Source organism: Camellia sinensis, chromosome 6 (genome assembly GCF_055761805.1).
Source record: "Camellia sinensis isolate YWXY chromosome 6, ASM5576180v1, whole genome shotgun sequence".
NCBI lineage: Eukaryota > Viridiplantae > Streptophyta > Magnoliopsida > Ericales > Theaceae > Camellia > Camellia sinensis.
This window is the reverse complement of record NC_138966.1, coordinates 162,421,743-162,434,616: the sequence shown is the minus strand read 5'-3', so window position 1 is coordinate 162,434,616 and position 12,874 is coordinate 162,421,743. Positions and strand designations below refer to the sequence as shown.

At 38.2% G+C, this 12,874-nt stretch overlaps 1 protein-coding gene across 2 annotated transcripts; it reads left to right on the top strand.

Annotated features, from left to right (window-relative positions):
* The first annotated feature begins 5,795 nt into the window (after positions 1–5,795).
* LOC114275494 (uncharacterized) lies at positions 5,796–12,303 on the top strand. Of its 2 annotated transcripts, none has more exons than XM_028217530.2 (5): positions 5,796–6,062; positions 6,296–7,111; positions 8,105–9,630; positions 11,612–11,672; positions 11,891–12,303. In XM_028217530.2, exons 2-4 carry the CDS (start codon positions 6,391–6,393, stop codon positions 11,669–11,671), a joined length of 2,307 nt encoding a protein of 768 aa, XP_028073331.2. In that variant the 5' UTR covers positions 5,796–6,062; positions 6,296–6,390; the 3' UTR covers position 11,672; positions 11,891–12,303. The 2 variants fall into 2 exon arrangements, with proteins under 2 accessions (XP_028073331.2, XP_028073333.2); XM_028217532.2 differs by having other exon boundaries at positions 5,917–6,062; positions 6,293–7,111.
* Positions 12,304–12,874: the final 571 nt, after the last annotated feature.

The window sequence follows — 12,874 nt, the reverse complement described above, 5'->3', positions numbered from 1 at the left end:
AGCTAGTTGGTGATTTGTGCAACTTAGTCATTCAAACCGAGATGTTTTGCTGAAGATAGAGATGGAGGAAACCGTGCAAACACTTGATGAAATTAAAGCTTTTAATTGATAAAAAGTTGATACAAAAGGTGGGGAACTTAGCCCGGTTACATTTGCAGACAAAAAAGAAAACTAAACTAAAGGGGAGAGGTCTGGGAATTCCTCCTCTGCTTCCAAGTTGACCGTTGCTGTCTGGTCCTGGACACCGGTCCCAGTCTGGCCGGTCTGCCCCTGCTCGGTTTGGTCATCTCCCTCAGCGTCTGCCTCGACTTCCTTGAGTCCTTCCTCAGCCTCAGCTTGCAGCGCGCTGAAGACGTCATTGGCATATGGAATGAGGTAGGTCGGTAAGAAGACAGCCGGTGGAGAGGCAAACACGTCAGTGTCAGGACCTTGACCGAGCTGTTGACAGGCAGCCTTCCATCCAGCTTTGAAATATATGTCCTGGGTGGCGAAGACTTGTTTTTTATAGTTGTCTTCCGCCTTTTTGAAGCCGGCATTATTGGCGTCTTTACAATCGTTCTCCCTGGACTTCTTGAGCGCGTCCAGCTCGGTCTGGAGCTCGTCCCTCTTTTTCTCGGCTTCGTCCAGTTGGCCGAGCAGCCGGTTGTTATCGGCATTGGCGATTTCAAGTGAGGACTTTGCTTGGCCAAGCTCGGTTTGGAGGCCTTGGACTTGGCTGGCAGTGTCTGCTGCCTTTTGCCGAAGTCGGTGGATGCGCTCTATGACCAAGTGCTGCTTTTGAATGGCCTACAAGGGGAAAAACTGGATCAAATCAGAAACCGTGCAAACACTTAATAAAAATTTCAGCAAATGATTGAGACTTACCCTGGCCATGGACTTGACTGAAGACTTCACAAGACGAGTGTCCGGAACGTGGTCGCTGCCGACTACATCGCTCGGTAGGAGCAGGGCTTTTGAGAGATCAAAGGCAAGAAGGTGCTCTTTGTCACCCTTGATCGAAGCGTTCGCTGGGATGTCTTTTCCCCAGTGTTTAAGCTGCGGTCGCCAGGCTGGAGTTGGGTCTGCGGGTTCTGTGGGTTGCTCGGTGGTGAGCTCGGCAACCAGCTCGGCCGATGGGTCTGCGCGAGGCCTTTTGCTAGCCCGGCGAGCTTCTTGCTTGGATTGCCCGGCAGCCGGCGACGCCAAGGCAACTATAGGGCCGCTGGATTGACCGACAGCTCGAGAATGGGGAACGATGCTCGGTATTTTGCCTGAGGTCGCAGTGAGCAAGTTCTTGATGCGACTCCTTTTCGCCATCTCCTCGGCTTCAGTTAACCGGATGAATGGGATGTCTGGCAGAGTTGGATCTCGGGGAAGAGTTGGAGCACGGAGAAAGTCTGTAACTTTACTCCAGCGGGGTGCTGAGTATCTATAAGTTGGAACGTAGCCGAGCAATTCGTTGCAATCTCGGTTGCTGTAGCGGAGCACGGTTCGGATTGCTTCTACGTTGGGGTATTGGTAGTTTGCTTGCAAAGCTTGAATCACTGCAGGAGGAACAGGAAAAATGGTTAAGTGCAGAATAATAAAGTGAATTGACCGAACAAGACAACACGGCTTACATGTGGAACCGAAGTTCTTGCTTATGAACCAGCCCGGTACCTCGGCTGTTTCATAATTGCCGGTTACCCAGAAGAAATCGTCATCGTACAAGTCTTTGTCTGGTGTTCAGGTCACGATTTTTTCTTTGCCCGGCCTAATCTTAAGGAAATAGGCGAGGCCGTCGCCGGTGTGCCCCAGGGTGTACTGCCGCAGTATCTCGGCTAAACCTAAGTTAATGCCTAGCCGGTTGTTAAGCTCGTGCACACCGTTTATTATTCGGTAGGTGTTGGTGGACACTTGAGTGGGTGCAAGCCCGGTGCAGTGGAGGAACTCGGTGAGTTGAGTGGAAAACGAAGGCCTCCTTCGACGATTGATAGCACGGTGAAGGGGCACTCCTCTCTGCCCCAAGGCGTTGTCTCAATTTCTGCAAGCTCAAGGTGGACATCGGCCGGGATGCCGTACTCCTCCCTGAATGTAGCTAGGGCAGCCAAAGTATCTACAAGGAAACGGAATTTTCCCATTTACGATCGGCTAAATTATCTCGGCTTTGGTTTGGCACTGTCAGGTGATTTGTGGCTGCTCGGTCTTTGGGAGCCTCAGGATTGGACAGTGGTCCCTTTGGACTCTGCAGGAAAAGGAGGGCAAGTGTAAGAGGGAGCACGGTCGTGCAAAGCGAGCTTGACTTTAGCTCGGTCGTCTAGAGTGCCAAACCACATCGGTCGTAGAGGCTGACAAGGAGCTCGGCCGCCCAAGCAGACCAGATTTTAGCTCGGTTGAGCGGCCAAGACCTTTGTTATCTCGGTTCTTGCTATGGTTCTATCTAACAGGTTATTTACTCGGTCGAGATGGTTTTTTGGATCAAACAAAGACCTGGAGCCCGGTCCGCCCCAGTTCTTCAAAGTTCATCAGCAAAAATGAAGAACACCATGAACAGTGGGAGGTTTGGAACAATTTCTATGGCCTACATCCTAAGAACTATGTTTTAGTACCCTAATGTGTGAAATATTTAAGAAGATAGCAACAAAAGAGGAGTTGAAGGACTTACCAGTGAAGGGAAGGGACTATTCCTTCGAGCACGAAGAATGGCAGATGAGGCTTGGAGAAAGTTGCTTGAGCTCTGAAGCGTCGGATTGCAGAGAGGCAGTAGGAGCGAAATGAGAAAGAGGGGGCTTGTATGTATAGACGGAGAAACCGCCAAGAATTCAAATTCTGGCGGACGGCTGGGTTGGCTGCTCGAGGTCCAATGGAAGCCTGCCACGTGTCCCCATTTATGATGACGTCAGAACTGAAAGGACGGGTTGAAGAGTCGAGGAGACAACCGGGCAATTTTTAAAGAAGAGGACGTCTACCGAGAAATATAACCGAGCAAGTTTGCAGACGGGAATGTCAACTAGCCCGGTCGTCATTTCGCATTCTGAGGACCGAGGAAGTGTTATCCCGGTAGAAATAAGTAATCCCAGTCACGCTTTTGCGGACGGAATTAAGGGGCAATTGAGAGGGAGATTTATGATTTGAGATTGGACCGTGACGTTAGCCGGACAGATTTGGGCCGAGGTATTGGGCTCCAAGATCAGGCTGTGATATTGCTCGGTAATGGCAAAGCCCGCGTTGAACCGAGCTATATGATCTCGGTTCCGCGAAGGGCGAACAGGTGGAGGAGCAGCCTAGATGAGGCTCCCCGGCTCACGCGTTGCAAGGCTGTAATGCACGCACCTTAACCCGGTAGGAAGGCCGGCACTTGGAACGTGGCCGAGAAGGTTGTTGGCTGACCGGCACAACCAATCTCCAGCTCAGCTTCGCCGGAATACAGTTGAGTACGGCTGGAATTAGGCTCGGTAGTAGGAAACTATATCAACTGCATTTCGATATGTTCAGTATGGCCGTTGATAGCCGAGGTAATGTTGCCCGGCTGCTGTGCTCCCAGCAGAGTGGGCTGGCAGTTGGGTTAGGTGATGTATAACAAGATTTGTGCTGACAGATGGGATAACAGAGCCACGTGTCTAGAGACCAATGGGAGTAGATTTGGGGCGCAGAAGGGTATATAAGCATGTCTGCGCCCCCCATACGGGACACAGGAACATTTTGTAAGGAAATTCTTACACTCAAACACTCCTCTCTCTCTCTCCCTCTATCCTAAGGTGTGTGCTAACTTGATCGTCGGAGGGTTTTTCCGGCCACACACCGTCGGGTAGCTCACCGTTATTTGCTCGCAAGTGATCGGACAGAAACGGAGCTCGGAAGAAAGGAGTACGGGCTTGCCGGAATATTTGTTCCCCGTACAGTACTACAAATAAAAAGGATTATTTGGTTTATAAAAAAACATGTAGGACTAAATGGACTAACATTTCTCCAAATGAGATTTATGAGTAATTTTTTCTAAAATTATTAGTACAATAAAATTGAATAAGAAATTATTAGTACGATATTATTAATTTAGAGAGAAAAGATAAATTGTATTTATTTATGTATTAATAATAGTATAGTGGTATTAATTAGTTGAGATTAAAATATATAAATTTGTATAAAAATCCTCAATATATAAAATGACTTTGCTAATATCCTCCCTTATGAGGATTCGTAGTCTTGCAATATTCTTGCAAAACAAATTATGCAAGACCCATCATATTGTTAACACAATCTTACCACCAACGACGAACAAATAAGGCCCCAGTGTCTCCATCAATGAATTCTAATAGCCGTGTCGTTAAACCAAACAATAATAATATGAGAACTAAATGCATTATGTATCCAATCTATAATCATTATACTATTCTCTCATAAAAAAAATCAGAAAAGTTAAAAAATCAATAAATCTTTCCCAAACCAAACTTTTTAGCCCACGCTTAAATAGTTAAAAAAATCAAAAAACTAAAAAATCAACCCACTTTCCAAACGGAGGCATAATATGAGAACTAAATTGCCCCAGATTTTTGGGCAATTTTTCCTTTGTTAATTTTTCAAAATTCAGTATGCAACTTCAATTTTTGTGAAGCATCTCAAAATGTTATTTTTCTTCTTCTTCTTTTTTTTTTTCAATAAATTTTGAATTATATTAAAAGTTCAAATCAAAAACTAATTTATCACCAAATTAAGTCCATAAGAACCAGCCTGACTTGAAGCCCACAAACCCATAAATTGGGACTACGCTTTAGAATCTAAGATGGGCCATTCGAGCTTGACCCGTTAACCAGTCAAAGCTCACGGAACTAGGCCTTAAATTTTAGGATGAATTATAACAAGATTTTTTTAATTATTAGTAAATATCGCTCTATGCCATCATTTATGAATTTATAAATTTTGACCCATTCACTTTTAAAATTATATATCTTTCTTTTTTTTTGGATACGTCGGAAAGTGTATTTTTTTGGTTCATCATTAGTAAAAATATGTATCTTTCACTTGTTTAGACCATCTCCAAAAAAAATATATTTGTATAGTTTCATAATTGAAAAGCTTAATATATACGAGTTCATAAATAAGAGAAATAAGTGATATTCACTAATTAATCTTAAATTTTAATCAGTGATATTCACTAATTAAATAATAGTTGAAAATTCTTTGTGTAATTAATTCTAAATTTTACTACAAATTTTCAAAATAAAAAGATTATAAGAGTAAAATACAAATAAATCCCCTAAAATTTTATTAAAATGCAAATTGCTTGTAGTTATAGAAATAACATCTTACACTTCAAAATTTTAAATCGCATAATTTATGAAATGACTAATTTAATAATAAATTGTTAAGTAAATTAATATTTTTTGATAACATAAAAAATATTTTTTAATTAATAATTTAAATAATTTTATTATTTTATATAAGAGTAATTAGTTTTTTTTATTAATTCAATTAATTAAAAAATTAACAAAAAAATATTTATAATTTTTAAAAAAACATAAATAATTTATATTCATAAATGGTATGTATTACTGTTAAGCCAGCACGAAGGATCCAACATAGCTATAATTTCTCATACTGACCCGCAATAACATTCATCTTTTCCATACATCCAAACTCTCTCTCATCGCGCGTAAAAAACACGACCAAATTACTTTCCACGTGGCGGTTCACTACAATCACCAAACGCGCGTAAACAAAATGCAAATCTCTATGTTGGACAGATGGACGGCCAATTCAGTAGTTCCACGACGTCGTATCATATCTACTTGGAACAAAAAAACAAGTCCAAAAGCAAAACCATGTGAGCGATCCACAAAAAAACAACACTTTGTTCGTCCATCTCTGTCTTTGCTTCTTCTCTGTCTATTGTACTCAGTTATATGCAGATATCACTTTCAAAATAAATAAATAAATAAATATCACTTTCTCTTAGCTAATTTTACTCACAGCATTCAATTTTAGGGTTCTTGGAATCACAATCACAACTCTCAATTCAACAACAACAACAAACAAGAAACTACAACAAAGAAGAAAAAGGAAGGCTTTTCAGTGAAACCCCAGTCAATTATTCCTTTTGTTTTTGGGTAATTCTCTCTCTTTTTCATCATATGGGTACTCATCTTTTTATCTAGTTTTTGGGGTTTCTTGATCTTTTCCTTTTTTTTTTTTTTTTTTTTTTTTATCTCCCTTTTGGGTGCCAAGAAAGTTCAAGAAAAGAAAATTTGGATAGATAATTCTCTTTGGCTTTGAGTCGATTTGTGTATTGATTTTGTTTTTTTGTTTTTTTGTTTTCTGGGTTTCTTGTGGGGCAAAGCAGCGGAATTGATAGGGCTTAATTCAATTCAAAATTTTGTTTTTGTTTTTGTTTTTGGGACTTTGCTAAATTTTCTGTGGAACCAAGCAAGGGACAAAATGGCATGCCAGGCAATGCATTCATGGACATTTGGTGGGTTAGTTGGGGCTTTTCTTGACCTTGCTATTGCTTATCTTTTACTCTGTGCGTCAACTCTTGCTTTTATGGCCTCGAAATTTCTGGGTTTCTTTGGACTCTGCTTGCCATGTCCTTGTAATGGACTGTTTGGCAATCCCAAGGGCAGTTATTGTTTGCAGAGACTATTAGTTGATTTCCCAATTGAGACTGTCTCTTCTGTTCAATTGTCTGTGAAGAGCAAGTTGCCCTTCAGTTCAATTTGGGAAAAGGACCAAAATTATCATTTGAATTTGAAGGTAATTAGAGATAGGGACAGTTATGTTGAAGGTTTAATTGAAATGGAAGGCGATGCATCGTGTAGCTCAATATCTGGCACCGGGAAGTCAGAAAATGTGTCTGAAAGGGACTTGGTTCTGAGGAATGAATTGGATGTGGGGCTTGGTGTAGTGAATTCATCACTCCATGTCAAAGAGGGAAGGTTTGATCTTAAGGGTAAGGGGATTATAAATCAAAGGCCAAGGAGTGGTCTTAGGCGTAGTCGAAAACGTGTTACTGATTTTGGGAAAGTTTCTTCTGTTTCATCAGAGAATCCTTCATGTGCAGATGCTCAGTCACCTTTTAGCATCATTCATAAAGGGGGTGAGGAGATTGAACTCAGCTCAGTGCCTTTTGATTCTGGGGTTGATGCTAATCGCTTTCACTGTGAGTGTTGATTTATGTTTCAGAAAAAAAAAACATTTGCACCTTTATTGTTGTTAGCATCTTTTCCATTGGACATGAGACAAGACCAGAGGCATTAATGTTGCCTTCTTTGAGCTACAAGAAGCTTGGTGCTGCACAGTGCCCTTCACTTACAAAAATAGTTGTGTGTATTGAAATACCAGTTCTATGCATGTCCAATGTCCCAAATGGAATGCTCTCTGTTGAAATTTTGTCTCGGGATTTTGAAAAACTCTAGGCTAGGTATGGGTAAGGGATTGGGGAGGGATTTAAACCAAAAAGGGATAATTTAAAATCGTTTGTTTAGATTTAGAAAAGAAGATTTGCAAATTCTCTTTGGGTTTTAATGATCAAATCCCCAACATTACTGTTACAATTCTTATTTCTGAATGAAACATATAATTGTGACCTCTTTAAAATAATCATGGATGTGAAAACTTAAACTTGGATAAGAAATACTAATATACTATCTCCTAATAACATATTTTTCAATTTTTGAGATTTAAGATGTGGTTTCTAATCCACTCGTTATGAGTATTTCAAGTATTCTAAAATGCCTCATAATTCCTTTGTCAGAAAGAATAAAGCATAATTTAAATGACTAACAATTAATAAAAATGTACAAGAAAAGAAAAAAAAATAGTGTTCTTGGTTTGAAATATGTACTACCACCTTTACATAGATAGCAAGGGTTAAGTTATATGTTTAGGTCCCTCTTTCACTTAAACACTTTAAGTTGTTTGCTTGAGAGTTTGAACCTCAAATATTTTTCCATGTGCTCACCTCAAAGCATGAGCCTTGGCATTTCAAAATGATATTTTGGATATGAATCGGCAGCACTTTTAAGTTGGTCTATTAGAATTTACATGGTATCCTATACATATGTAAAATGCAAGTATTTAATCGCGCCTTTGCTAATAAATAATATGTGTGCCAACACTAATGCTTTTGTGCCTTCCTGGTTTGTGATTTTAGACGATGAGGAGGATCATGTTATGGGGAATATTGTGGAGAGAGCTTCACATGGTTTTGACCTGATTGAACCTTTTGATGAAGATAAGCTGGCTGAGAAGAATGCATCTTTTGAAGAGATAAAGAGTAATGCACAAAGGGAGCTGGATTTTGATGGTAATGAGAAAAATGCAATCAGAATCTTGGAACAAGCACTTGAAGAAGAGCAGGCTGCTCGTGCAGCTCTTTACCTTGAGCTTGAGAAAGAGAGAAGTGCTGCTGCTTCGGCTGCAGACGAGGCCATGGCTATGATACTGCGTCTACAAGAGGAGAAGGCATCTATAGGAATGGAAGCTCGGCAATACCAGAGGATAATAGAAGAGAAATCTGCCTATGATGCTGAAGAAATGAACATTCTCAAAGAAATCCTTGTGAGGAGAGAGACGGAGAAGCATTTCTTGGAAAAGGAAGTTGAAGCTTATATACAGATGATTTATGATGGAAATCAGCAGTTACAAGATGATATTCAGAGTATGGAGAACAAACAGAGAGAACAACTTTCTTCGCCACTTGATCTGGGTGAGGAGGATACATTCCTGATGCTCCAACAGCTTAGCAAATCCATTGATAAGAAGGAAATAGTGAAAGAAAAAAGTTCAGTTAATAAGGCCTCGTCTATTAATGAAAAACACTGTGCCCTTGCTGTTGGGGAGAAATTACAAATTTCAGGATGGGATGGACCTCCTGATTTTTCAAAGCCAGTAGACCTAGACAAACAATTTTCAGAGACATTGACTAGTTCTGAGGAACACAATTTTTCAGAGAAAACCATACTCTTATCAGGTGAACAAGAAGAGCAAGACATTAATGCCCATGAATGCAAAGGAATGGCAATAAAGACTGTTGAAACCCATAATGTACCTGACATAGATGTTCCATATGATGGCGAAATTTTAGAGCAGCATGGAAAAAAAGCATCTCAGGGAAGCAAAGATCCTGGCAACTTGATACTTGATAGGGAGCCTTGTATTCATGACGTTCATGTCATTGATGGTGAATCCAATTTGTTTAATGAGATCAGAGAAAACAAAAATGAATTGCTCTTGGAGAATGACATTTCAAATGTTCACAGAATAAACGATATGCCATTAAAAGGTTCTGAGGTTCAGAGGATAGATGTCAAAACCGATTGTTCAAGCACTAGCGGGATGAACACTGAGCCAGACATTGATAGAAGCAGTTCAGATATGACACCTGGGCTGCCACCTTTATGTGGGAAATCTATACCTTCTAATCTGCAGAGAAATTCCACACCAGTAGTTGAGAATGAAAGGTTGAAAATTGATTCGGAAGTTGAATGGCTCAGAGAAAGGTTAAGGATTGTGCAAGAAGGAAGAGAGAAGCTCAACTTCCCGGTGGAGCATCAGGAAAGGGAAAATTTTCAATTGCAACTTCTGGAGGATATAGCATGCCAACTTCGAGAGATTCGGCAACTAACAGAACCTGGAAAGGCGGTGCGCCAGGCTTCTTTGCCCCTGTTATCCCCGAAGGTTTGATCATATAGATTCCTCTTTCTTCCTTTTTACATCCACATCAAATACATAATCAAACCAACCTATGCTTTGTGTCCCAATTAGGTGTGGTCCGCTTCATGAATCTTTCTTTTCCATTCCATCAAGGGTTATATGCTCAACTAAATTAAATATATTTTGTATAATTTTTTTCTATTGCATCCCATGTCATTTTATGTCTTCCCTTCCTAACATTTTCATTTACGGTGATCATATCACTTTTCCTTACCTGTTGCATCTATAGATCTTCATTGCACATAACTATATGGTCTTATTCTATTGGTGTTACTACTATGATTTCACAAATATATTCATTTCTAATTCTATTTTTTCAAGCGTTACCACATATCCATCTAAGCATTTTCATCTCATCTCAGCTACACTCATTTTATGAATGTGTTATTTCTTATTTGCCTAATATTCTGTTCCGTAAAACATTATTGGCCTTATAGTTGTTCTATATTTTTCTTTTAATCTTGTTAGTAGTCATCGATCAAATAATATGCCAAGAAACACTTCTCCACTTAAGCCAACCTGCCTGGATTCCAAATGAAGTGCCAAATAGAGTTCTCATGTTGCATGCTTGTTCTCTTGAAGCTTATGTTTTCTTCCATCAAACAGGTTTGATCAAGTGATCATCCTACCTCATGATCATTCATATGCAGCATCTAGGTGCATGCTGTCACCTAAATGTTTTGGACCTTCCACTTGGGCAGTTTTTAAGATTTTAAAATTTTAATGTTCAAAATTAATAAAAAGACACTGAACAATTGTAAGAAAAAAATAAATCAAATGAGGTTAGAAACAACACATAACCCATCCGTTTCCCCTTGGTCCTCACTGTTGTCTAATACTCTAAGGCCCCGTTTGTTTGGAGTTATAGGAAGGGGATTGAGACTACTAATACCTTGGTATTACTAATACCTTGTTTGTTTTGAGAGATGGCTTTAGGACTACTAATACCTTGGTATTACTAATACTCTTGGAAGGGGGATTCATAGTGAGGAGGTAGAGATGGTATTAGAAAAATAGTGAGGGAATTAGAAATTTTTTAATTTTTAAAATTTTTTATATATTGGGAATTTTTTTTAAAAATATTAATGTTTAATTTTTATATTTTTTTATTTGTTTTATTATTTTATATAAAAGTAATTTAACAATTTCTCACTATCAATCCCCTCACTAACAATCCCCTCACTATTAATCTCCTCACTATCAATCTCCTTCATTCTATCTCTGAAAACAAACGGGGCCTAATGTGCTAACTAGATGCCAACACATCAAAAATGATTTGTTTTATTGTGTAAACCTGTATGAAGACTACATGTTCTTGGAGGCTTTTCTCATCACAACTAAATATTTTCTTTGACCAGTTCTTCTAGATTGTTTCTCTTCTGGGGTTTTTGGTTTTCTTTCCCATATTGTATTGTTTAATGTACAAGCCAATACTTCTCTCAAGCCCAACCCAAATTTTGTCAAACCAAGCTTCAAAAACCCATTAATGCTTTAGGAAATCAATGAATAAATAGATTAAAAGGCAATATTTGTCTTACCCTGCCCCTGAGGCTATGTTTGGATCCTGGATTCATGGAGAGAGGAAAATTGAATACTGGATAAATCTCTTAACAAATTCAAGATTTAAACACAACTTGAAGCTATGTTTGGACCATGGATTTAGGTAGGGATTTGGAAATGTGAGGGAAATATGAATGAAATATAAGCTAATTTTTTTCTCCATTTCTCTCGCCTTTTCCTTTCTCTTTCCAAATTTATGATCCAAACACAGCCTACAGAAAATTTCGGTTGCCTTGTTAATGAATTTTACTTAGCAAGGCTACAAATAGTAGGTAAAGAAGTGATAATAGGTTGTCTTCCTCGTTCCACATGAAGCTCCTAATGATTCTTTTATAGTTCCTTATGGCCAATATCTGCTGCTGACTTCCACAACTTCTGTTTTTAGGTTCTGTCAAAGAAAAGGCGCCATCGAAGTGTATCTTTAGGAGTTCACAAAAACTCATAAGGTACGAGTCTCGTTGCTTTATAAATCAAATACAGAAGTGATTTATTTCCCTTATAAATTTTGAGATTCAAACAGTGCCTAAATGTTGAATATCATTGAAGTGATTTTATTTTTATTTTTATTTTTAGACGTAGGGTTAATTACCTTTTATTGATTTGTCTTTTGGGGATGGTTATTGGTGCTTATTGTATTTGTCATCTTCCTTGGCTCATTCCATAGATCTGCTGGGGATCCTCTCTATCAGAAGCCTCATGATCAACATCCACAAAGCGTGTGATTGGTCTGATCATTTCCTGGAGATGGTAGAATTGCAGCATCAAGTGGATAGGAGAGGTATATAGAAACTAGTTTTGTCTCATTAGTGTTGTAAGCAATTAGGCTGCAAAGTTTCCCTAATAAAGTAGTCGACAAAAGTCTCGGTTAGTAATAGATCCCCTCCCCTCTATTTTTTCTTCTTTTTTATTTTTTTGGGTTCAATATGTTGTATAAAGTTAGCAATGAAGGTGGGGTGTGGTATGATGACCAACAGCTTGTATGTCTACAAAGTGGTTTCTCAAAATCCATTTCCTGGTTGTGGTGAAATGTATATATGTATTTGTACATTTTAATGCTATGTATGTTGGCTTGGAAAAGAGGTACATTTTGTGGGTATGCACTTCTGCATTTTGGGGAACTAAATATGAAAAAAAAAAAAAAAGAAGAAGAAGCAAAAACTAAATAAAATAAAAATGAAGAAAAAAATTCAGTGTGTCTGGTTTCAGTTTTCTGAAAACTGATTTTATTTTTATTTTTTGTTTTTTTGTTTTTTTTTGTTTTTAGTGAATATTTTTTTAATTTTAAGTAACTTTTTTTTATTTTTATTTTTTTAAATGCACCTTACTTAGATGTATCTAAATAGTAAAATATTTTACAAAATTAACAAATACATAAAAATATGAAAAATGTATTGAATTTTTATTTATTTTTTTTGTATTTTTTGGTATTTAGTGTATTTTTTTAAAAAAAATTCACAAATATTATACTTTTAAGTGTATTTATTTTAGGTGTGTCTAAAAATTTTATAAAAAATTGCTTAAAATATTAAAAAAATTCATTGAAAATATTAAAATACAAAAAATAAAAATGTAGAATTTTTTGAAAATTGTTTTCTGAAAATTGAAATCAAATAAGCTAATTATTTTGTGGCCAATTCTCTCAACTAAT